Source organism: Xyrauchen texanus, chromosome 14 (assembly GCF_025860055.1).
Source record: "Xyrauchen texanus isolate HMW12.3.18 chromosome 14, RBS_HiC_50CHRs, whole genome shotgun sequence".
NCBI lineage: Eukaryota > Metazoa > Chordata > Actinopteri > Cypriniformes > Catostomidae > Xyrauchen > Xyrauchen texanus.
The window spans coordinates 32,052,647-32,079,068 of record NC_068289.1 but is presented as its reverse complement, the minus strand read 5'-3'; the positions used below and the strand labels follow the sequence as shown (position 1 = coordinate 32,079,068).

The 26,422-nt window shown below is 40.6% G+C and overlaps 1 protein-coding gene across 1 annotated transcript in view; it reads right to left on the bottom strand.

Moving 5' to 3' along the window:
• LOC127654611 (cohesin subunit SA-2-like) overlaps nucleotides 1-26,129 on the bottom strand; it is a 32,365-nt gene extending 6,236 nt beyond the window's left edge. Inside the window, exons 1-7 of the mRNA XM_052141839.1 lie at nucleotides 26,094-26,129; nucleotides 25,199-25,366; nucleotides 21,725-21,833; nucleotides 16,436-16,485; nucleotides 13,733-13,825; nucleotides 12,779-12,950; nucleotides 4,364-4,503 (exon numbers count right to left, since the gene is read on the bottom strand). Coding sequence (XP_051997799.1) covers nucleotides 4,364-4,503; nucleotides 12,779-12,950; nucleotides 13,733-13,825; nucleotides 16,436-16,485; nucleotides 21,725-21,833; nucleotides 25,199-25,366; nucleotides 26,094-26,129 — 768 coding nt within the window. The remainder of the gene's footprint in view (nucleotides 1-4,363; nucleotides 4,504-12,778; nucleotides 12,951-13,732; nucleotides 13,826-16,435; nucleotides 16,486-21,724; nucleotides 21,834-25,198; nucleotides 25,367-26,093) is intronic.
• Nucleotides 26,130-26,422: the final 293 nt, after the last annotated feature.

The following is a 26,422-nucleotide window of genomic DNA, read 5'->3' as shown; positions in this document are numbered from 1 at the left end:
GTCTGGCCCTCAGGATAACACGCTTGAATGGTCTATTAGTCACTTGAGATTTCTTTTTTCTTAAGTATGCTGTTTTACTAACCTTGACAATTGTATATCATACAGTTGGAGCAGTAATGATAGTAACTGTGTAATGTTGTTGATTAACAAAAATATAAGCTTAACGTTTGTACCCTATAGAGATCCATTGTACGTAAGTGCATTATTGTAGACATGTTTTTGTTTTTACAAACTGAGTCGGAATAAATTTCTTTGTTAAAGAATTTACATGAATGCTTCAGTAAAAACAAAAACACAAAAATATATATTTGAGCTGTAAAAATGTCCTAATCATAATGTTGAGGTGGGACTGCCTTTTTATGTGGATTAATTTAGCTGTAGTCTTTTATGTGTAGTGTTCCTTTAGATGCAGTATGTGCCAGCCCTGATGCACTACTCTGTGACTAAAAACCCAGGTGGTTCAGAAAAATCCATGTTTACATGGTACAGTGTATTAAACCCAAACACTGTAGGAGACGGTCTGCATTAACCCAGCCAGTGAACTAACTATTGCCAAACAATGGCCTCCATTTATTCCGACTGTATTTGCTTTAATAAATATTAATTATAGGCTCAAATTGGTCATGAAATTTTGCAATGCTGGACAGCTCAGAGAAGTGAATACTTGTTGCTAAGAGCTGTGGACACAGGAAGTAGGGTAAATAAGGAGTTTCCGTTGCTCGCCAACTTTACATCATTTTCGCCCAACTTTGAAAGCCATCGTTCAGAAATATGTGTGTGTGTGTGTGTGTGTGTGTGTGTGTGTGTGTGTGTGTGTGTGTGTGTGTGTGTGTGTGTGTGTGTGTGTGTGTGTGAGCGTGTATTTATCACTTTGTGGGGACCAAATGTCCCCATAAGGATAGTAAAACCCGAAATTTTTGACCTTGTGGGGACATTTTGTCAGTACCCATGAGGAAAACAGCTTATAAATCATACTAAATTATGTTTTTTGAAAATGTAAAAATGCAGAAAGTTTTCTGTGAGGTTTAGGTTTAGGGGTAGGGTTAGGTTTAGGGGATAGAATATAAAGTTTGTACAGTATAAAAACCATTATGTCTATGGAAAGTCCCCATAAAACATGGAAACACAACAAGTGTGTGTGTGTGTAAATTACGCTTTGAATGCCAGGAGGAATGTTGTTAAGAGACTGTTGGCAATGCTGACCAAGTCAAGCGTGCATTCCAAACATGTCAGCGTATCAAGCACACACACAAATACATAAACACAAACAGTGCTGTAAATCCCACCTATCCTCTCATAAATTTAAAGCCTAAGAACTACAGTTATGAACACAGGAGTTCACTCAATATTTCAAGTCAAATAAACAGATCACCTCCATCTGACTGATGAATCACTTTTCTTCCTTTTTTTTTTAAATACTCTTAGCCTTACCATGATCATGTCAATGATAATGCTACAATATTCTAGCTCACATGTAAAGTATGAAATACTGATGGAATACTAGGTGGAATTTTGGCCCACTCTTCTTTGCAGAACTGATTTAGATTAGCCACATTGGAGGGTTTTCCCAAGAACTGCCCTTTTATGGTCCTGCCACAGCATCAAGGGTTCAAGTCAGGACTTTGACTAGGCCTCTCCAAAACTTCAATTTAGCTTCTTTTGAGTAATTTAGAGGTGCACTTACTACTATGCTTTGGATCAATGTCTTGCTACATAATTCAGTTGTGCTTGATATTCAACTCACGGAGTGATGACAGGACGTTCTCTTTTAAGATTTTCTGGTAGACAGCAGAAGTCACGTTTCCCTCAATTATTGCAAGTCGCCCTGGCCCTGAAGCAGCAAAGCATCCCCACACCATCACATTACCACCACCATGCTTGACCGTATGTATGATGTTCTTTTTGTGTAATACTGTGTTTGATTTACACCAGATGTAATGGGACCCCTGTCTTCCAAACAGTTCCAGTTTCTACTCGTCGGTCCACAGAACAATCTCCCAAAAGGTTTGAGGATCATCAAGGTGTGTTTGGCAAAATTCAGACCAGCCTTAATGTTCTTCTAGGTTAGCAGTTGTTTTTTCCTCGCCACTCTTCCATGGATGGCATTTTTGGCCAGTGACTTTCTAATAGTGATGTTTATTGATGTGAGAGTGGCCCGCAGTTCCTTGGATGCTGTCCTTGGCTTTTTTGTGACTTCCTCAATGAGTCGTTTCTGTGCTCTTGGAGGAATTTTGGAAAGTCGGCTACTTCTGGAAAGATTCACTACTGTGCCAAGTTTTGTCCATTTGGAGATAATGGCCCTCACAGTGGTTCTTTGTAGTCCCAGAGCCTTTGATATAGATTTGTAACCCTTCCCAGACTGATATAATTCAATCACCTTTCAATAAACATTTATTTTTTCTACCTTGGCATAGTGTGCTACTGGTTGAGACATTTTAGCCAGCTTCATGCTGCTGAAAAAGTTCTATTTAGGTGTTTATTTGATTGAACAGGACTGGCAGTATTCCTGGGTGTGTCTAGTCTAGCTGAACCCCATTATGAATGCAGTTTCATAGGTTTGGGAATTTAAATAACTTAAGTAACTAAGGGGGCAAATGCTTTTTCATACAGGCCCAATTGGTATTGGATAACTTTTTTGCTTCAATAAATAACAGTATCATTTTGTGTTTACTCATATTGCCTTTGTTTTATTACAATTTAGGATGAAAATTGAAGAAACTGACAAAAACTGAAGAAAATACGTCTGCCAAATACGTTTTAACAGCACTGTAGAACAGAAGAACAGGGAGCCCTGCAACAGGTGGCATGACCCCCACAGAGCCCCCCATTCTGGGATTACATGAAGTGTCAGAAGCAATTGAGGCAAATTCTGAAAACTTGAAACATCCTATCTGCCATCAACCAAGAAAAACTGCGTCCATGTGTACCTAGGAGAATTTTTGCTTTTTTGAAGACAAAAGGTGGTCATACCAAATATTGATATAGTTGTTTTATGTTTACTGGACTTTGTAAAATTTTTATTGATAAATGAAAACTATTTACAGCACTATTTTTAAAGACATCCTCACTATGCAACATTTTTCGCAAGTGCCTAAAACTTTACTATCTATCTATCATAGAGGTGCACCAATACCAATTTTTGAAGGCCAATACAAGTACCAAGAACCATGATTTGGTTATCGGCCGATACAAGTAGTTTTGTGATTGTAAAATGTATGCCATTCTGTATGCATTTTGTATCTTGAGACTGGCAATATTCAGGTTTAAGTAATTAAAAATGACAATTCATGTCTGTTTTAATAGGGTGTAGCTTACCTTTAAAAGTATCCCAGCAAACACGTACACATTATTCATGCTTTATCTTTGTTATTTTATCCATATTGTTCTGTACATTCACGGAGAGGAAAGAGCGGCTTTAGTATTGGTTGTTCTGGGTTTGTTGTGTTGAGTCAGACTGTGTTCGACATTTGTTCGATTGCTTTATACTGTGTTGTTATTGGGCTGAAGTAATGTAGCAAACAGTAACTCCCATCACTTTTTCCAGCTTCATCTTTACACGTAACACATGATATTTGGAGTTGCAGTGTCCATCTGGCATGTACAGGGCCCTTCCGCGAGTCTGATCATAGCGCTCTTTTTTTCCTCAATCAAACACAAATGTGTGGAGAAAGAGATGGTGAATGACATGAAAACGTCTCTATACATAACCTCGTTTCCCTGAGACGAAGGGAACGAGACATTGCTTGCTAACGCATATGTATATATATTGTTTTTCTGTAAAAATATCAAAAAATCCTTAAAACAAGTTAAAATTAAGTGAATTTCCTTACTTTATTTACTTGTTTATAGTCAAAACAAGTGAAAAATTTGCCAGTACTGAAGTAGTAAACCAAAGTATTTAGATTACGTTACTGACTTTGAGTAATCTAATGGAATACGTTACAAATTACATTTTATAGCATGTATTCTGTAATCTGTAGTGGAATACATTTCAGAAGTAACCTTCCCAACCCTATATATGTGTATATATATATATATATATATATATATATATATATATAGTATAATAAAAAAATAATGCAAAAATCAGTTTGATGGCTAGTAATAAATATATATGACCAGTAAATTTTTTTAATTAACCTACCATTTACAGTTGAGCTTAAATATTATTATATTCTTAATTATGGACCCAGTTTTTTGTGCATCTATCTCCAAAACCTCCCAATGTTTGTTGCACATTACATAAGTGTTTGTGTCTTGGAGTAGAATCATCTTATCTTTGTGGATACAAGCTGGTGTTTACTGTAGTCAGAGTTTTGTTTAAAGGGACAGAGGCAGAAAACATGGACAATGAGTGTCATACCTTCACGTACTCCTTGAAAATCTCAGCAGCCATGCTCATCTCTAACACACTGTGCAGTATCATGTTGCAGTATGCTGCCAGAAGATTTCGCCGCATGTTCAAGTCTTCCAGCCGACACTCTCCACACTCAATCTTACCGACTGCAGAGACAAACAGAGAGAGGAGAGATATATTGAAGCAGAGTGGTGGAGATTCAATAACACAGCAGTATAATTATGATACTTGAATCTTATAAATTAAATGCTTTCCTGAGGTGAGCTAAAGCTAACAACATTTTCACTCTGAAAACTGAACGCGCCTGTCATCATCCTGCCTGGTCCTGAAGCCATCACTTAATAGAGAGCTTTCATAACAAAATTACTGACGTGAAGAAAATCCAATAACTAAATTGCTTTTTATTACATGTTACCAGCAAAAGCCTATATTGCATTTTTTTCAAAAAGTAAGAAATTTGTGCCAGAACAAATCGACAATTCACTGAAATATTTATAGAATTGATATGGTTTACCTCAGTCACTCTTGATTTCTAATCAAATACCCCAACATTTTATGTTATCATATGCTTTTGTTTGTCTAAAAGCAACACAACAGCCAAAAAAACAAACGAAAAACTAGTTTACGAGAGCTAATATTGATTTTTAGGCATATGCAGTGATTTTGTACAGTATATGCCACCATCATTTTCATTTGTGTGCTTCTAATTCAAATTCTACTGGGTTTGTGTTGATACAATTATCTCTTCATTTAGAACTACAACTTCTGTGAGATCTTAAATAATAATATATTTACAAATTATTTTGATAATGGGTTACTACTACCTGTTTGATTTATAAGTCTTTATTCAATTACATGTTTCATAGGTCAGTTAGAAGGTGGGGAGCCATTAGATTAACTAACCTCAAACAAATACTGTGTTCTAATATGGTACTTTGCCACTAATAAGGTGAGAATGAGGCTGATTGTTTTTCTATACATGATCTTTACATTCTCTTCCGCATAACATTGGTAGCGGTAGAGGCAGACTGCCATCTGCTGGTGAGAACATTTTTAAATGTGATGATGTGATTTATATGTGATGCAGAGGGGTTACCAGGATATCATGTTTTGGGGGCAACATAAACAATTGAAAAAATCGGCGCAAAATTAAGCTATACTACACACAATCTGTTTTAGTGCATATCTTTTTCTAAGCCAGGAACCCAGAGATAGGCACAGGGCCCCTATTAGACTATAGGGCTATCACATAAAAGTTAGTTAAACCAGGACAACATTAATAATATGATAATGATATTATTATTATTTATTATTATTATTATTGACAGATTCATATATCAGATCACGGTGATTGCCTGGTGATGACTGACAGGTGTTTGCTTGTGAGAAGACGTGCTACACGAGTAGGCAACCAAGACGAGAGAGTTTTTTAAATGAATCTGAAGTCACGTTTGTATAGACAAGAGGTAAATTAATTTGTTTCTTCTTCTAAGCTGTTCCAGACTTAGGTGCTACTTTTAGGGCTAAAATGCTGAATTAGGCCTACTCTTAGTAAAACACATTAGGAGTCTAAAGTTATGAAGCTACTTGTAGCCTCTTATAAGATTCTTTGAGAATGCGGACCCAGGTAAAAAATTTTGATATGCTCATTTGAACGGTATGAGAACAGTATTTTAATGTTATTCTCTGGTTTTAAGTGCTGACGACTGTGACTACTGCGCACTCTGGTTGTTAATGTGATCCGGCAGCAGACTGACACACACCCAATAACGGCCAATAGAAAAGCAATAGGCTACATTTTTTTTAATGAACGTTCTAGTTAGGACTGTTCGTTTTTTATTTAAGGGGCTACTGGAGGAGTTTTGAGATCTATAGTCAAAATAGACTTAGATAAATGTATTTATTTAAATATTACTATTTTTCACAGTCTCATTTTTAATTTAAGACCGGGGTAAAGCAAGGAAAACTAAAATTTACCTCAAGGCGGGATAATGAACGACTTTAGTCTCATTCGTGGAGGTGGAAAAAAGTTCTTTGTGAAATGCAAGTTCCCTATCGAGAGGTCTCTCCTATTGCGTAAGTAGCTTACGCTATGGGAAAACTCTGTTTCTCGAGAAATATTGAAGTCTTTATGTAAAACGCATTGCAGCTGCACAGCAGACAGTAATGAGCGAGGCAGCTCGGTCATTGGCTGTGCTGCGGCAACTGCTCGAACCAATGACGGGGCGACTCTGAACGCGCGACCAATGGGCGCGCGCCTCTCGTTCACGCGCTCAGAGCCCGCCGAAATTAGCATAGCCAGGCTATATAATGGGCACCCCGTCATGCGAGTTCCTTTAGATTTAATCTCCTTCAGCAAAGACCTTCTCTTCGCTGGATTCTCCGGATTGTTGGAGTCTTTCGCCCGCCGTCGAAAAGCCTACAGCAGGACCGCTAAGAGGACACCGGCATCTTCAGCCGCCTTCGAAGCCTTCTGCTACGCCATCCGGCGCGCAACGCTATATCCTTTACTGCAAGCGCTCGCCCCTGCGACGCTTTTGATTGGTAAAAGAGCAATTTTTTCAAGGCGTTGTTGCAAATGCCTTCAGCCTGCACCTCGTGCAGAGGCCCTCTTCCTGATGGGGATCGTCACATCATTTGCACTCACTGCCTGGGACCAGACCACGCAGAAGCTGCTCTCATTCAGGGCGGATGCCCCGAATGTGACTCCCTGGGCCTCGCCGAGCTGCGCGCTCGCTTTGCCGCTTTCGCCGCAATCGAGCCTGCTTCCACCGTGCTGCCGCCCCCTCCGTTCGAGCCGCGCAAGAAAAAGCGCCGCTCACAGAGGCTGCCAGAGCACATAGACTTCGGTGACGTCACGCCGGCCCAGTCCCCGTGTGCTTCACCGCTGCCTGAGATCTCCCTGCCGCCAGTCCATTTTATGAAGACGGACCAGCACCCCTCGAGCAGAGTGGTGGGTCTCGTCTCGTTCGGCGCATCAAGGGACGACGATGAAAAGGATGACAGCCTCTCTATTGACGCTGCATCCGACGACTGGCCGGGCTTGAGTTTCGACCCCGCCGAAAGAAAGCCGAAGAAAGCCGCCTGAGCAACGAGGTCCTCGGCCCAAGATCGTGCTGAACCCGGAGCCTCGTAAGTCTTCCTAGCAATAGGAAGAAAAAGAGAGAGTACGTGTCTCGCAAAGGCCGGACCACTCTCTCTAAAACATGTAAAACATTACCCAGTCCCCTTACAGGCGGTTGGAAATGTCTGTACAGCAGTCAATGGGCCAGTCACAGAACTCGCTCACCTGCAAACGGCGACACACAGAAATCACGAAAAGAGTCATTTTCTGCCTGTGTCACTAAGGGTTCACATGTCCACACTAAAGTGCGCATTCCCACATACCAATACTGTCCAAACAGTGCCAAATACTTCCCCAGCTCAGGCTGGACGTCCAATAAATGTAGATCGTGTGCCTATTGTCATGTATGCACCACTACACACAAGCACTGTTCCCACAGTTATAAACACTTCCCCAGTAAAAGCGGGAAATACTATAAAGGTAGCGCGTGTGCCTGCTGTCCTGCATGCACCCCTACACACAAACACTGTATGCATAGCCAAAAACCCCGCCATGGCGGAAGACTTTATGAAAGTGGTGCGCGTGCCTACTACAGTATATGCACCCCCACCCATAAGTGCTGCCCATACAGTTTCAAACAGTTCTCTGTCTCATGCCGCAAACATCACAGATGCGATGCGCAAGCCAAGAGACGCCCCGCTAAAAGCGGGAAGCTTTATGAATGTGGCGCACGTGCCTATTACGATGTATGCACCCCCACCCGAAAACTCTGTTCATACAGTTTCAGGCATTTCTCCGACTCATGCTGCAAGCATTTCGGAGATAGCGCGCGTGCCTGTACTCTCACACGCACCTCTGCACTCGGCACTCAATACGGCTGCTCAGCGCGCACCTGCGCCTCTGAGAGCTGTAAACTCAGTGTTAGCACAAGGCAATTTGCCGGTGGGGCCCATACGTCACAGCGACATGCCCCCAGCCAGCATTCAGCCCATATCTGTGCGAGCAAAAGCCTGGGAAAAATCCCGACATGCCGAAATGGGTTTTGAACATAATAAAACACGGTTACTCACTTCAATTCGCCGAGACCGCCCGCTTTCAGCCGTGGTCGAGACAGTGAGGAAAGATGTCACATGTTCTACGACCGAGGTGCTCAGACTGATAGAGAAGGGCTTATAGAAACTGTTCCTCCCTCTATGAGCTAGGCGGGTTTTACAGCCGCTATTTTCTCGTCCCGAAAGGACAGTGGCCTCCGCCCCATCCTAGATCTCAGACATCTGAACAAAGCTTTAATGATTCGCTCGTTCAGAATGTTAACAACCAAACATATCCTCGCGCAAGTTCGCCCGGGATTGGTTTCTAACAGTGGATTTGAAAGACGCTTACTTTCACATTCGATAGCGCTCATCACAGGCCTTTTCTGAGATTCAGCTCGAGGGACAGTCATACCAGTACACAGTACTACCATTCGGCCTATCATTGGCCCCCGTACATTCACGTAAATGTATGGACGCGGCACTTTCCCCTGAGACAGCGGGAGTGCGAATACTGAATTACCTCGACGATTGGCTAATCATAGCACAATCAGAGGGTCAGTTAACGACGCACAGATCTTGGATTATCAGCCATCTAGAATGCCTGGGTCTGAGAATCAATTTTGCAAAGAGCGTGCTATCCCCAGCCAGAATATCTCTTTTCTGGGAATAGTGCTAGACTCAGTGCAGATGACAGCGTGCCTCTCATCAGAGCGCGCGCTCTCTATTCGACGCCTTGCAACATCATTCAGAACGGGCGCACACGCCCCCGTCAAACGATTTCAAAGAATGCTTGGTCTCATGGCCTCGGCATCAGCGGTACTCCAGCTAGGATTGTTGCACATGCGTCCTCTCCAGCGCTGGCTCAAGAGCCGTGTCCCCACTCACGCGTGGCGCTCGGGTCACTTTTTGATCAGAGCGAATCACGGCTGTATAAAAGCCCTGACGCCCTGGAAAGCCGTCAATTGGTATCAAACCGGCGTGAGTCTGGGCGTAAATACGTGGAGAAAAATGATCACGACAGATGCCTCCAAAATAGGATGGGGGGCCCTTTACGAGGGCAGGCCTGTATCCGGCTTTTGGTCAAACCCGGAAAAGCGCCTACATATAAACTGTCTGGAAATGAAAGCGGTCGCCTTGGCTCTCAGAGCCCTGCTTCCGTACCTGAAAAACGAACACTTCCTGGTCCGAACGGACAACATGACGATAGTTTCGTATATAAATCGCCAGGGTGGACTCAGGTCGAGCTCCCTGCACTCTATGGCCAGGGAGCTCATCTTATGGTCACAACACCACCTGCGCTTGCTGAGAGCAGCGCATGTGCCAGGCGCCCTGAACCAGGGAGCAGACATGCTGTCCAGAGACAAGGTTCTCCCAGGAGAATGGTCTCTCCACCCCCTGACGGTTCAGTGGTTATGGCAAAACTTTGGCAAGGCAGAGGTCGACCTCTTCGCCTCCAGGGAAAACGCGCAATGCCCCCTTTTCTTCTCAAAGACCACGGACGCGCTCGCCCAAGTCTGGCCGAGCCGCCCCTTGTATGCTTTTCCCCCGATCACGATGCTACCTCAGGTCATCAGTCGGATCAGGGAAGTGAGATGTGCAGTGCTCCTGGTAGCCCCACGCTGGAACAACCAAACGTGGTTTCCAGAACTGATGCAGATGATGCAATCTGCCCCATGGCCGATTCCGTTGAGGCTAGACCTCCTCAGGCAGGCCAACGGGATGATTCTTCATCCCCGCCCGATCTGTGGGCCCTCCATGCATGGCCCCTCAATGGGTTCCCGAGAACCTCCCCAGTGGAGTTTTGAGAACCATCACTGAGGCGCGAGCACCCTCTACGAGGCTTATATGCCCAAAAGTGGAAAGTGTTCAGTGACTGGTGTGATACCAAGAGCTTGAACCCCAAATCATGCGAGATACCAAGTGTACTCGCCTTTTTGCAAGAGCTGCTGGAGGCGGGCCGCACACCCTCCACGCTCAAAGTCTATGTGGCTGCCATAGCGGCGTCACACAATCCTGATAAAGGACGCTCATTAGGGAAAACGACCTAATCATTCGTTTCCTAAGAGGCTTAGGAGGATGAACCCTCCTCGCCCCCCCTCGGTGCCGATCTGGGACCTGGCCACGGTCCTGGACGCACTCAAAAGTGCCCTGTTCGAACCTCTCCGAACCGTGCACCTTAAACAGCTCTCGCTCAAAACTGCGCTCTTGCTGGCGCTCGCCTCAGTCAAAAGAGTGGGCGACCTGCACGCGCTGTCATCAAGCGCTGCTTGCCTGGAATTTGGACCTAACGACTGCATAGTTGTCCTTAGGCCAAAGCACGGGTATATTCCTAAAGTGCTCTCCACACCCTTCAGAGCACAGGTGATATCTCTGGCAGCGCTATCGTCCCCAGCAGACGAAAGCGACGCTAATTTACTCTGCCCGGTCAGGGCGCTCAGAGTATATTTGGAACGTTCTGCCCTGTTCAGACAGACGGAACAATTATTCGTATGCTTTGGCGGCCGCACTAAAGGTCTCGCAGTCTCAAAGCAAAAAATATCGCGCTGGATAGTGGATGCTATAGCGCTAGCTTATGAAGCCAAGGGCCTTCAATGCCCCTTAGGCGTCAGAGCTCACTCTATGAGGAGCATGGCCACCTCGTGGGCTTGGTCGAGTGGGATACCCATTGAAGATATTTGTGCGGTGGCGGGCTGGGCCTCGCCTTCGACATTTATCAGGTTTTATAACCTACAGGTCCCCTCATTGCATTCCAACATTCTATCAGCCTGACTGTAGAATGGACTGGAGTATGTATATGCTGAGCAATATCTCCTCCCTTATAAGGTCCCTTATAAGTCCGTCTCTGACCGACTTAGAGGATTTTTTATGCATATCAGTACATAGAAATGAGCTGCCTCGCTCATTACTGTCTGCTGTGCAGCTGCAATGCGTTTTACATAAAGACTTCAATACTTCTCGAGAAACGGAGTTTTCCCATAGCGTAAGCTACTTATGCAATACTCGTTCCCTCCTCTCAGGGAACCGAGGTTACGTTAGTAACCGAGTCGATTTATTGTATTAAAATTTAAATGCAAAAGAAAAGGCATGAGTCTGCTGTTTTTGTCAATTTTAAGTTTTAATTTAAAATGTTTGCGATTTTAATATAAATATATGGTTAAATATTTTTCCACTTAATTGCTCGAGCAAAATAATATGTACATCTGTATAGAAGTAATGCACTGAATACGTTGATTAAATTGGGTTTTAACGTGAATACGTCTATTAAAGAGTGTAGCCTAGCCTATATGTGTACAAAGAGAATCGCAATGCAGACAAAACTTTTTTTTTTTTTAATAAAAGTTGTTGATAACTTCTGGATTTGAAATAAAAAAAATAGTGAGTAGGCCTATGCCTATGTGTTTCTGGTACAGTACAGCCGCGGATCAGTTAGCCTACAAAGTAACGCAGCATATGTGAAAGCATCTCGCGCTGCTCGTGCACCGCATACAGTGCACTGCACACTGCTTTCTCATCGCCTCACATTCTATCAGCTGCAATTCTGGCGCCTCGATCAGTCCCCGAAAACTCGACGTACATTCACATCATATGTTAATGCAGTGGTAGAGTTACACTCACAGGACACTGCACTTATTCGCAATCACAAAAGTTCATTGTTTGCTCGTGCTTTAAAGCTCTGCCAGGTAAACATGTCATTGGCGTTCTGTTCTGACATAATGCACTTTTTCTGAGCGCGTACGCCGAGCTCGCGCGCACTGTGAAACAGCGCCAAACTGGATTTTTGTTGTGTCAGACCTCACTCATCTGCTAGCGATGGAAAAATATGCACAAAACAATCCACTTTTAAATTGTAATTTATCATCAGATGGACAGATTATTTCTCAAATTCTCAGGGGAGGCAGAGCTTATCCTAGGGGAGGCACTGCCTCCCCCAGCCTCCCCCTAGACACGCCCCTGATGTGATGTGTACACATGAACTTTTGAAAAGGATAATGTGTGTACATTTAGTACATATAATGTATTGTGGAATATCAGCGCAGTGCAAAATGAGACAAAATAAACATTTTAAAATCCCTCTTTTTTTTAAACTGTACCTGAATTCCTGATAATCATTTTGTCATTGAGCACTGACAACATTCAAGTCTTTTTGATAATAATTTTTTTTTTAAATCACAGTAAAATCTGAAGAACATGGTTATTAAATGAGTTCTAAAGAGCAATGACTCTAAACACTTTCAGCTGCTGAAGCCACCAATCTCACCCCACTGCAGAGCACAGGCCAAACAAGGACCCTTACAATTTAAATGAGAAGGAGAGAACCTTTACTATTGTGGGTATCCAGCTCAGGGTTGGTGAAAACATGCTCCAAAACAAAGGAGAGTAGAGCTTTCAGGGGTTTGGGATCAGGGGTGTACAGCAGCGGAATGCCTGCAGATGCATCCCACATCTGAAGCTGGTAATTATGAGCTATGAGAACATCACTCAGACACATGAAAGCCTTTATGAAAAAAAAACAAAAAACACAGAGCCCAATCAACAACATAAACTAATTATAATTATAATTAAATTCTATTATAATTCCTAAACAATACCTAAACATCCACTGCCTGACATCCTAAAGTTCAAACAATGGGGTAAGATAATTGCACTTAATTCAATATATACACTCCTGGGCAAAAATAAAAATGGGCAAAGCCCAAAATTGCAAAACATTAAGATTTTAATGGTCTTAACCACAAATAATTGCCCAGGATATTAGCAAGAATTGAACATTTATTGTGGAGACCATTAAAAGCATAATGTTTTGCCATTTTGGTCTTGGCCCATTGTTTTGTCCAGGAGTGTATTCTATGAAAGCAGTTTTAATATCCTATGCAATTATGCTTCTCAAAAAATTATCTTGTTTAAAGGATTTTTACTGGGAAAAAAGACAAAATATTGATTAAGAATAGGCTGCTATTGTTTTGTTCCATTACATCATGAATAGAAAATAAGTGACATCACTGTACTGAAAAAAACTAAGTTTGTTTGCCAGAATCTTTGATTTGTTTTAGTTACAATTAGTGGGTTTTTCTGCTGTCAATGACCCCTGGCATGGAGTGGGAATTCAATAAAGCACAAAGCAAGGGCCAAGGGCACTTCACAGGAAATTAAAGTCAAAACAAACAGAAATCAAACACTGGCACCAAAACACATGCTACTGCATTGTATGCAAAGAATATTCTCTGAAACTTCTACATGGAGTGGAATGTCTTGAACAGAAAGAGACGTGATGCTCACTTGTTCTCTTATGAGCTGCTCCACATGCGAGAGACAGTGGTGGCATTTCTCACAGTAGCAACGTAGCTGGTTTCTCTGCTGGATGGCTGACTCCTAAAAAAAAGTACACATGAACACATATCCATTAAACTGACCATTTGTCTACTTCAAAGCATTTAATTAACACGAAATATATAGTATTTGCATCTGCTTAAGTAAAACTGGCACTAGGGATGTCATAATATATTTATTATTGATCAGCACATTATTTTATAGATATTCAAATATTTGCTGACATTTAAATTAGAAATAATACATTTTGTGTGCTTTCCAATTCCCTAAGTTGGCCTCTGTTTAACAGTATGGCATAATGGCATAATAGCGTTGGAAGACCACAAGGGATGATATAACATTCCCTGAAGTCGGTCGCGGTCACAAAAGGCACAGGTATCACACACACAAACACAGGATGAGCTGATGTGGTGCAGTAGATGGCAGTCCAAATTTACGATGGTTGATGCACTTACATTTACATTTATGCATTTGGCAGATGCTTTTATTCAAAGTGACTTACAGTGCACTTATTACACGGACAATCCCCCTGGAGCAACCCGGAGTAAAGTGCCTTGCTCAAGGACACAATGGTGGTGGCTGTGGGGATCGAACCAGCGACCTCCTGATTAACAGTTATGTGCTTTAGCCCACTACACCACCACTCCTACTTCTTTAAGAATGAACAAAGTGAAGATGATGAGTTTGCAGGTTAGTGTATCAAACTGGTGTAATGATGGTGCAACGTTTATAATGCAATTTCTCAATATTTAGCCTTTAATAGGTATTTCATTCAAGCAGTCAACCCACAAAATGACATACTTGTCACTGAAAATACATTGTGTAGGTTATATGAAAGATTCATATACACAATATCCTCCAGCGAAGGCTAGAGTAAATAATCTTTGTCCTTTGACTATGATTGGCAATACATTTTATGGAAAACTATGCAAGTTGCACTGCCTTGCATTACAGAATTTGGACACTGAGCTTTGGCTGAGTGTGCAGACCTTCTAAGAAAATACTTGTTTCTAATTTTAGAACGCGCCATTTCGTCCACTAGACGCGTCCAAGTGTCTTTTACCCGCTCACACTTTAACAGTTGTGTTGTGAAATATGTTAAAAAAGACAAAGACTATTGTGCAACGAGCAGCCCAATTTATATGTCAAGAAAAGCCCGATATATATCGATAATCATCTGGAAAATCTTCCGATTATTATTGCGTGAAAAAAGGCATCGATTCCAAGGCTAGCCGACACAAAATAGATAAAGTTGACGTCTTGCAGTGTGAAATACTATACTCTATCTAAAATAAATGTAATCTCCATTTTTCTAATCGTTTTATAATTATTATTCATGAAGTTTCTTTTGAGCTTATTATAATTTTGAGAGAATACATGGAACATGTAAAATGCACTAGTGAATTCAAAAGTGTGAAAAACAAAACAAAGAGTGATGATGACCATTTACAGCACATAAAATGTATGCTTTCTATTATGCATTCATATACATTTTAACCTAAAATCTTGATGTTGATTTAAAAATATGTTAATAGACATTTAATGCATCAACTACCCATAAATCAAAACCGAATCTTCCCAAATAGACACTCTATGCTGCTTTGAACTTCCGGTATGGACAACAAAACTGAATATGGACTGAAATATAAAGAATTTTTGGTGTAAAATATGTTGTATACAGAACAGTATGTGGCAAGAGAGCTTGGCTTTGTACACACACACCCCAGACAGAATGAGGAGAGCATAATTACGCTAAATAATAGAAACTGCAAGAAGGCCACAGCAGAGTTCTAACTGAAGTGGACTGATGAAAGCATTTTTCCAAGCAGTGCTGCCAGTCTCTTGTGTAAAATATTCATTCATAATTACATGCACGTGGAGCTCCAGGGTGGACGTGCTCTAATGGTTCCCCCATCCCACGTAGTCGCGATGTCGTTGCTGCTAAATTACTCATTTTGAAACAGACATGAGTCCCAATTTTATGCTGAACACGCCTTTTTTTCCCTTCACCTCGGGTCGCCATTGACATTAGAATTGCAGATTGAGCCAAGTTGCCACCTTGGCCAAAAAATTGCCGCCTGCACTGTCAGTTATTGATGAGGAGGCCAGAGGACAAAACGTCCATTCCTGAGCCTTCTCTATACCACCGGATTGGACGCATCTTACCTACAGCAGTCTTAATGGACGTCAATATTTCACTGCATAAAGGTTAGAGGTGAGGAAATATGATTACCTTGTGCACTGCATGGAAACACAGGCCTAATAATAAGTCTAGACATTAGCGGTGAAACATCCACACAAGAGCGCAACCATTAAGCCCACTACAATCCATCACCAGCTCCTACTTTTCCTAAAGACTAGCGATCAATCGCTTTCTATCACTTATTAAAATCCACTGGACATAACCCCAGGCCTTTGGCTGATATTTGAAATGTAATATGGCAGATTTAAAGGACACAGTGCTCTGTGATGGATCATACAGCAATTCTGTAGACTGTGAGTCTAGCATACCTAAAAATGCTGGTTTAATTAATCACCCAAGGGAAAAGGTCTGTGCTGGATTATTAGCATTCTAAATGTGACGTCAGTCTTCAATGACAGAAGTTATGCTTTAATCAGAGACAGAGTGAAAGAGTAAGGTAGATGGCTCACCCTGGAGGTCACATCTTTTCCAAATGTGTTTGTGCTTCCACAGGATGCAGCTACACAGACAGCAAAGAGCCTCCGTTGTTAACTACAAGAATCACAGATTAGACAGATGAGTCCTGTTGAATAAATGTATAATCTAGAGGATCTGGTTCAGGCTAACAATGCTACCTACACGGGCAGAACACCATGTTTTATCTCCACCCCCAAGAGTTTGATCCCCAGCTCATACAGGCTCCATTTTGACAGATCCTGAGCACTAGACAGATTTTATATAGCAATACAGCAACAAATAAAATAAGAATAAACGTATACTTTATTTAATGACTTGTCTGAGTGCTTTATCCTATTCTGTCCACACAGTTTGGTTATTTACAGAGTGACAACCATATTCTACAACCAAATTCACTCCCGAAAAATTTAGGAAGTGATTACTGAATTTACATTAGCCCTCCTATTCTGATCAAATAGGGCCTCTTCTTTGCTGTTCATGGTCATTTTATATGACCTTTTATATTTTATATATTTTTTAGAGCTTATTTATATATACTGTAAATTTCTCATTTTACCATTAATTTGCATATGCAAGCTAACAAATGTATGTAACTTCATTACAGTAAAACCTAGTAACATGAAGAAAATATGAGAATGTATCCTTGATTAAGGGCAGATTGCTGCCATTTGGTCAAAAAAGAAAAATAACATGACTTGAAAATCATGTTAAGACAACAATAGCAAGTAGATGGCTGCTGTGTTCTATGCAGCCACCTACTGTGTTGTAATTCTAAATTGATCACAAGTTTGCATTTATATATACACAGATCAGCCACAACATTAAAACCACCTGCCTAATATTGTGTAGGCCCCCTCGTGGCACCAAAACAGTGCTAACCCACATCTCAGAATAGCACTCAGATGTTATTCTTCTAACGACAATTGTACAGAGCGGTTATCTGAGTTACCGAAGATTTAGTCAATTAAATTCAACCAGTCTGGCCATTCTCTGTTGACCTCTCTCATCAACAAGACGTTTTCATCCACAGAACTGCCGCTCAGTGAATGTTTTTTTGTTTTTGGCACCATTCGTAAATTCTAGAAACTGTTGTGTGTGAAAATCCCAGGAGATCCGCAGTTGCAGAAACTCTCAAACCAGCCAGTCTGGCACCAACATTCATCCATGTGATTATCTAATCAGCCAATCATGTGGCAGCAGTGCATAAAATCAAGTAGATATGGGTCAGAAGCTTCGGTTAATGTTCACATCAACCACCAGAATGGGTAAAAAAAAATGTGATCTCAGTGATTTGGACCGTGGCATGATTGTTGGTGTCAGATGGGCTGGTTTGAGTATTTCTGTAACTGCTGATCTCCTGGGAAAACAAAAAACATCCAGTGAGTGGCAGTTCTGCAGATGGAAACGACTTGTTGATGAGAGAGGTCAATAGAGAATGGCCAGACTGGCCAAGACTCTAATGTTCACTTTTACAGCCAACAACAGAACACTTATTACGCTTACGAAGCTGAGAAATTATTCTTGTAACTGTATCTGCTCCAGTGTGGAAAAAGTTGGCGGATGGTCACTCAGGGGAGGATCTATGATAATAGGGTGGAGTCCGTCACCAGTTGTGGGCGAGGCCTGCTTTAACATGACGTCAAGTTAGAGTAAAAACGAAAACCATTCATTCTGACACACTGTGTTTGATTAATAAAAATGTAATAAAGAGGAGTGGGTGGACTTTTAACATTGTAGGGTGGTTGTGTACACACACTGCTGACTCACATTTATGTACGAACACCATGTAAAAGTGAATTTTGTATAATAGGTCCCCTTTAATGTTGTGGCTGATCTGTGTATATTTAGACATTATCACAAAATTAAAAGTTTAGCATTTTTTTTTTTTTTTTTGAATGTTTTGAAGTGTCAGTTTTTGCAATAATGTCACATTATGCTTACAGTAAAACCTGAACTGATGTTACAAAGAGAAGCCCGAAAATAATCATTTGGTACCAATCATTTAAGTCAGACATAAAAATGTAATAATGTAAATGAATAATGTGAAGAAAATTAATAGTAATAAACTATTAAGCAAATTAAAAAGAAATTAACAGCAATGGACTATGAAATTAAATTAGTGTATAAAACAGAAGACCCAGACTTCTCTTGTGTGCATGCGTGAGTGTTTTGTGTTCTGCCTTCTGGCTGTGTTAGTCTCACACATTTATTTGTGTGTGTGTGTGTGTGTGTGTGTGTGTGTGTGTGTGTGTGTGTGTGTGTGTGTGTGTGTGTGTGTGTGTGTGTGTGTGTGTTCTGCTTTGTGGCTGAATTGTAGATTTTATTTTAAAAAATTAAAAAAATTATCTGTTATAGTCACCAGTTCATTTTTTCATTTGTGTTTTGCACTCTGCATGTTGTAAAGTCTCACCCCTTCATTTATGTGTGTGTTTCTTCTGTATTGTGACTGATTTATATTGATTTTGACAAATTATTTGATTTAAAATTGCTGTTTTTATTCTTTCCAATTCATTTTCTATTGTCGGTCAATTTTTATATTTAAGTGTGTACACAATGACACGAACAACTAATTGCTAATACAGCAATGTAATAAAAGATTATCAGTCCCGCGGTCTAGGGGAAACCCATACATAATGGTCTAGAGAGAGCCTGCTGTTTAAAAGCAGCAGCTTAATGAGCATGAAACAAACATGGTACCTCTGTCGACAATCAAATGAATATCAATCTTGCTCAAAAATGTTTACTGCCGCATGACCCCAAAACATTGCATTTGGGTAACATATAGCTATCACTATGTCAACAATCATAAGTTCAGGGTTGACTCCTGCATTCCATACACACACAGAATGCAAATTTAGAGGATTCATTCCCACAAATAAATATGGTTAAATAACTCCCAATACGCTCCAGAAACTGGTGTTTGTCATTGCATTTACAAAATGTAGGCTTACATGTTGAACACAGTAAGTTTCTTTAGTGTGGACAGAATTTCCACAGTGTAGTCCTGTGAAACCATCCTGTAGATGAAAAGAAGAGCTTTTAGTTAGACCTCTGCTGTGTTGGTTACAGTTGCTATAACACCACTATAAATAAACTAGTGTTTTTTTATGGATGTCAATATGTCATGCAAAAAGACAAGATCCAGATCAAATTAATTTATATCTGATACAATGTTCTTGTGTGGATTTTGAGGATTGACCACAGGTTCCCTATGGGATTAAAATCCAGGAAGTTGCCTGGCCACGGATCCAAAATTTCAATGTAACAATCTCCGAGCCACTTCATTATAACTCTTACCTTGTGACATGGTTCTCCATCATGCTAGAAAATGCACAGATCATCAAGAAGTTGCTCTTGTAGGAAGTTTTGATACCATTCTTTATTCATGGCAGTGTTTTTGGGCAGAATTGTGAGAGAGCCCACTCCCTTGGATGAAAAGCAACCCCACACATGGATGTCTCAGGATGCTTCACTGTTGGCACGACACAGGACTCATGGTAGCTTTCACATTTTCTCAAGACTATACATTTTCCAGATGTCCCAAACAGTCAGAAGGGGGCTTCATCAGAGAAAATAACTTTACCCCAGTCTTCTGGTGTCCAATCCATGTACTTCCTGAAGAATTTCTGTCTGTCTTTGAGGTTTTTCATGGAGAGAAGTGGCTTCATTGCTGCACTTCTTGACACCAGGCCATTGTCCAAAAGTCTTCACCTCACTGTACGTGCAGATGCACTCACACCAACCTGCTGCCAATATTGAGCAAGCTCCGCACTGGTGGTGACACGATTCCGTAGCTGACTCCTCAGGAGGAGACGGTCCTGGCACTTGCTGGACACTCTGGGACATCCTGAAGCCTTCTTCACTGCAGTTGAACCTCTCTCCTTGAAGTACTTGATGTTCCGGTAAATGGTTCTTTCAGGTGCAATATTCTTTGCAGCAATTTCCTTGCATGTGAGGCCATTTTGATGCAAAGCGATGATGGCTGCACATCTTTCTTTAGAGGTAGCCATTGCTAACAAGAACACAATGATTGGAAGCACTTCTTCCCTCTTTTTATAGCAATCAGTCTGCTCTTATAATCCAATCAGTATGATAGAGTGATTTCACCTAACTAGTACTCGTTCAGAATTTCCCAGGTGCTGCTGATATGATTAGTGAAATTATGTTAGCCAGGGCCAAAAAACAGTGAAATTTGGGTTTTTGTGATAAAGTAATTTGTTTTGGCCCAATGAAGCTTTTTGCAATTATTTAAAATGCATCTGATCACTCTGCACAATAATCTAGAAACAATGTGAATCAACACCACAACAACTGAAGCAGAAAACTTTGCAAAACACAAAATGTATGTCCCTGCCAATACTTTTGGACATGGCTGTACACACACACACACACACACACACACACACACACACACATATATACAGTACTGTGCAAACATTTTAGGCACTTGTGAAAAATGTTGCATAGTGAGTATGTCTTCAAAAATAATGTCATAAATAGTTTTTATTTATCACTTAATGTCATAGTCCAGTAAACATAAAAAAGCTAAATCAATATTTGGTGTGATCACCTTTGCCTTTAAAACAGCACCAATTCTCCTAGGTACACCTGGACACAGTTTTTCTTGGTTGTTGGCAGATAGGATTTTCCAAGCTTCTTAGAGAATTCGCCACAGTTCTTCAATCTATTTAGGCTGTCTCAATTGCTTCTGTCTCTTTATGTAATCCCAGACTGACTCGATGTTCAGTGGGGGTTTTGTAGGGGTCATGACATCTGTTGCAGGGCTCCCTGTTCTTGTATACTAATCTTCTCTATTTGCAAAAGTAATGTTTGGGAGTCAAACATTTATATTTCCTATTGACATAATAAAGCTGGAGATATAAATAACCATCTTAAGACAAATGCTTTTGTGAAACATCTTATGTGCCTAAGAATTTTGCATAGTACTGTATAAACACTGTACAAATTTCAACCTGTGGAGATACTGCAATGGTGCCATTAATCATTTCCTTTTTTTTTACTGTAAGTAATCATTAAAAACATTAGTCAAAACTGTAGTGTCATTTCAAAAAAATAAAATAATATTAACAAAAAGAAATTATATAATTGTAAATTTGTATTAACCTTTTTACGTAATGTTTACGTGTGTCAATGCTGTTGGGATGGGTAGCACTGTGTGCTCACTAACATGTCATAAGCTTAAATAAAATTTAAAAAAAAACAGCAATGATAGCATTACAATGAAGGAGTGTGTAATAAAGAGTGCACTTGAATGTACTAACCTTGTTCCTGACAGGAAGTCTGAGGTAAAAGCAGTGAGGTAAGACCAGTCCAGTCTACCAGCAGAGCAGTTGCACTGTCCCACAGACTGTCCATGAGATACAGCACATGCTGGTGCAGCAATGACACAAGTGAGAGAATCAAATTCAGCATACTCCAACAAACATGACGGAGATGTGGCCTGCAGGGGGTTGTGTACAGCAAGTCAAGTCAAGTCAAGTCAAATTTTATTTCTATAGCACATTTAAAAACAACAGAGCTGCGCCAAAGTGCTGTACAATATTACAATATGCAATTTAAAAGCATTGAAATAGACAAGGAAAAAGACAGGTTTATACATATAGCACCTAATATAATTCATTCAAAAGATTCATATACAATCAATCAAGCAGTTTATTTAAAAGCACTAGAGAATAAATACGTTTTAAGAGCCGATTTAAAACTTGTTAGTGTCGGAGCAGACCTCACAGCGAAGGGCAGACTGTTCCAGAGCTTAGGAGCAGCGGCAGAGAAGGCCCGACCACCCTTGGTTTTGCAGCGAAAGCGTGGAACAGTTAAAAGAAGCTGATTACACGATCTAAGATTTCTTTGGGGAGTGTACATAGTCAGTAAATCACATATGTATGTTGGTGCAGCACCGGATAGCGCTTTGTACACCAAAACTGCAATTTCAAAAATCAATTCTGAACTTAACTGGGAGCCAGTGTAAAATTTCTAAGACAGGAGAGATGTGATCTCTCTTTTTTGTACCAGTCAGAAGTCTCGCTGCAGCATTTTGAACAACTTGCAGACGAGTGATTGTAGATTGAGGCAGACCACAGTACAGGGAATTACAGTAGTCCAGTCGTGATGTAATGAAGGCATGGATTACAGTCTCTAAATCTTTTGGGGACAAGAACTGTTTTACTTTTGCAATAGATCTCAATTGAAAGAAACTGCCTTTTACCACTGAGCTGACTTGTTCTTCAAAGTTAAGTACCGAATCTAATGTAAATCCAAGATTCCTTACATGAGGTCGAACACTGACAGGGAAGGAACCGAAATTAAAAGTAGCTGAGGAGCTAGGTGGGCCTAAAATCAAAATTTCGCTCTTACTTTCGTTTAACTGTAAGAAATTGTTTGCTTTCCAGCATTTGATCTCATCAAAACAGTCACACAGGGCTTCCAGGGGATAAGACATATCGTTTTTTGCCGGTAGATAAAACTGTGTATCGTCAGCGTAACAGTGGTAGGATATTCTATGTTTCTCAAATATGGCCCCCAGTGGCAGTATATATAGTGAGAAGAGAAGCGGGCTTAAAATGGACCCTTGGGGCACACCACAGACTAGGGGAACAGATACAGAAGTAAATTTACCCATATTTACTGTGAAGGTTCTGTCTTTGAGATACGAGGCCAACCACTGTAAGGCCGCACCCTGAATCCCCACCACTTTTTCCAACCGATGCAACAGGATACTATGGTCGATAGTATCAAAAGCGGCGCTTAAATCTAGTAGGACAAGCACTGCATGCGATCCGGTGTCAAGGATTTGCAAAAGGTCATTATTGATCTTCAACAAGGCAGTTTCTGTACTGTGCATAGATCTAAAACCAGACTGAAAAGTATCTGAAATGTTAGATGTGCTGAGATAAGTATTCAACTGGTCATGCACGACTCTCTCTAGAAGTTTAGAAATAAAAGGCAACTTTGATATAGGTCTAAAATTATTGAGGAGAGATGGATCTAAATGAGGTTTCTTAAGAAGAGGGTGAACTACAGCATGTTTAAAACTAGCGGGAACAATTCCAGTCGCTAGAGAACTGTTAATGATATCTGTTACAGTTGGACTCAAGGTTTCAAAAGCTTCCTTAAAGAGACAAGTAGGGACGATATCAGACTCACAACTGGAACATTTTGCCTTAGAAACAATATCAGCTAGCTGAGAAGAGGAGATAGGATGAAAACAAGTTAAAGAATTCATCGGTGAGCAGGTCAAAAGTGGATTATATATTGCTGGCTTTATCGAACCCCTGATCGTCAAGACTTTTTCATGAAAAGACTGCAAAATTCTCGCATGTTTCTCGAGAAGGAATTAGAGTAGGGGCTGATAAAGGTTTTAGCACAGAATCAATTGTCTTAAACAGCATTCTCGGCCGATTTGCATTTTCTGAGATGATTTTAGAGAGGAATTTGAACTTTGCCTCTTTTACTGATTTTTGGTAATTGATTAAACATGCAGTTAAACATTCATAAGAAATTTGAAGTTTATCTCTTTTCCACTTTCGCTCAGCCTTACGACAATCTTGTCTAAGAGAGCGAGTAGAGTCATTTAACCAAGGCTGTGTGGGGCGCTTTCAGCAGTGGTTCCTGAACCTGGAGTGCCTCAGCGTCTGGTTAGGAGTGCTGCAAAAAATCTGCTAATTTCATATTTGAAAGGTCTCCTTTTAAAAGTACCAGCAGTACCAAGAACTGACTAAATTAGAATACAGCCAGCTCCTTTCAAACGCTCAAATGTGTATGTCTGCCCATGAGTCTCAAAATATGTGCGATGTGTAAAAGCAGCCTAATAGACCTGCTGCTTTTGCCTGTTATAGGACTATTGTTAATATTAATCAAACAACTATATTGACAAGAAAAAAAGAAAAGAACTCACTGTCCTTGGATGGATAACTTGGACAGCTTTAAGCCCAATACATTTCAATGGCAGGTCTGCTTCACAGTCAAACTCTGAATGTATTGAATCTATCAAAGTATATCTAATAATCACACAGTAAAGATTATGTCAATAATTCATGTACATTTATTTTGCATTAGATTACTTTTATTAAGAATTTTCAATGAAAATCACTGCTGTTACTGAAAAATTTAAAGCACTGTTTACACTGTTCTCTGTTTTACTACTGGCTCTTGAATAATTACTTTAAAAGCTTCAAGCAATGTTTAATTGCTTAAATTCTTGAAGGCTACTTTGCTTGAATTTAATTTGCTAATATTAATATTAAAATAAAAAAAAGATAGCATATTTGTTTATTTATTTATTTCTCAGTGGTTGGGGTGCCATGAGGAAAAAAACACTATAAAGAGATGACATGGTTTTAAAAAGTTTGGGAACCGCTGGTGTACAGTATGGTTTCCTGTCTACTCTTACATTCTCTCTACAAATGGTGAAAAAACATTTGCAGGCTAATGGTACATCCACACTAGAAGTGCTAATCAGATGTTTTTGAACACAAGAATGCACCCTAGGTGTCTCAATGTCTAAAAAAGCAGCATGATCTTCCATTTTTGTCTTTTTTTTTGTTTTATTTGTTTATTTAATTTATTGTTGTTTTTAATAGTGTTTATGGATAGGAAAATCAGAGAGAAGACGGGAAACGATAGGAAGAAGAGGAGGATATAGTGTAATGGCATGGACCAGATTTGAACTTAAGTTGCCCAATGTGTCAGAGAAGGTGCACAGACACACGAGGTGAAGGGTACACTGTTACACATACCTCACTCTCTGTGTGCAAACGGATAAGGGCTCGGATTCTGGCTAACATTAGCTCTCTGCGTCTGTCCTGCTCTGAGGCTCCATCTCTGGGTCTTGATAATTCAGGGATACTGAGCAACCTAAGAGCCAAGAAATGCCATCCTGTCATCACAAACTCACACTGCATAAGCTATCAAAGACAAACAACATATGACCACAGACCTATTTTAGAGGAATTCACCCGTGGTGCTAGCAAGAGGTCTGTGGGAACAGTAGACAAAGCGGAACACATGCTTATAGTCATCAGGGCTAAGAAAATCCTCAATCGCTCACATAAACACTTTAACTAGCCACTGTGAGAGCAATCTGATCTCAAATCCTTCAATACAACCTGCAGTTTAGAGACCCATGATAGCTCTTAAAAAGCTCTTTATGGTTGTGCTAATGTTTTTGCCGCTGTTGGTGAGGGTGGGGTCCTGTGGCACGCTGTCAGGCCAGTTTGGGGATATTGAGCCCAAGGCAAACATGGCTGGGATTTTCCAGCCTGTCAATCAGCAATCATGCCCTCCTGCCTGTCCCACTGCAGCTTTACTAAACATTGACATAAATACTTACAAAAAAGTTTAAGGACTGCATCCATTTGAGAAGTATGGGCAAAACAGCAAGAATGCAAAAGTTTAAGGACAAACTCACTTACAAAAACTTTCACAAACTTCAAGTATGGAATTTTTAACTAGGCGTGACACAAAGCGATAAGCAATAAATACTATCTCTTCCATGTAAATCAGATTATTTGCATTTTGTTAGTGTGGACAGACAAATGACTTGTCACTGGATATTTGTCCTCATTAGGATAAAGTGTGAGAAGCAGGTGTTACCTTAAACCGAATTGTGAAAAGGTCAATTTTTGGACTTACTTGATCCTGATAAAGTCCCCGTAGACCAGCACGCATTTCAGATGCACATCAGGTTGCTGTGGAATAATCAAAAAAAGGAAAATGCAGTCAGAAGTCACATTTTTACAGGTTCACAAAACAATCCATCCTGAGACATGCCACTTAAACTAAACTAAATGATCAGGAACATTGTTAAAAATAAACTCCAGAAGGATATGCAGAGCGGCAGGTACAACACACTGCCAGGAAAAGTGCAAAACTTAGCAAACTTTCACACATTTGTATTTTATCATTAGTTCTTCTGGTGTTAAGGAATAATAGTGTCTATCCTACTTCCTCCTCAGTGGTGG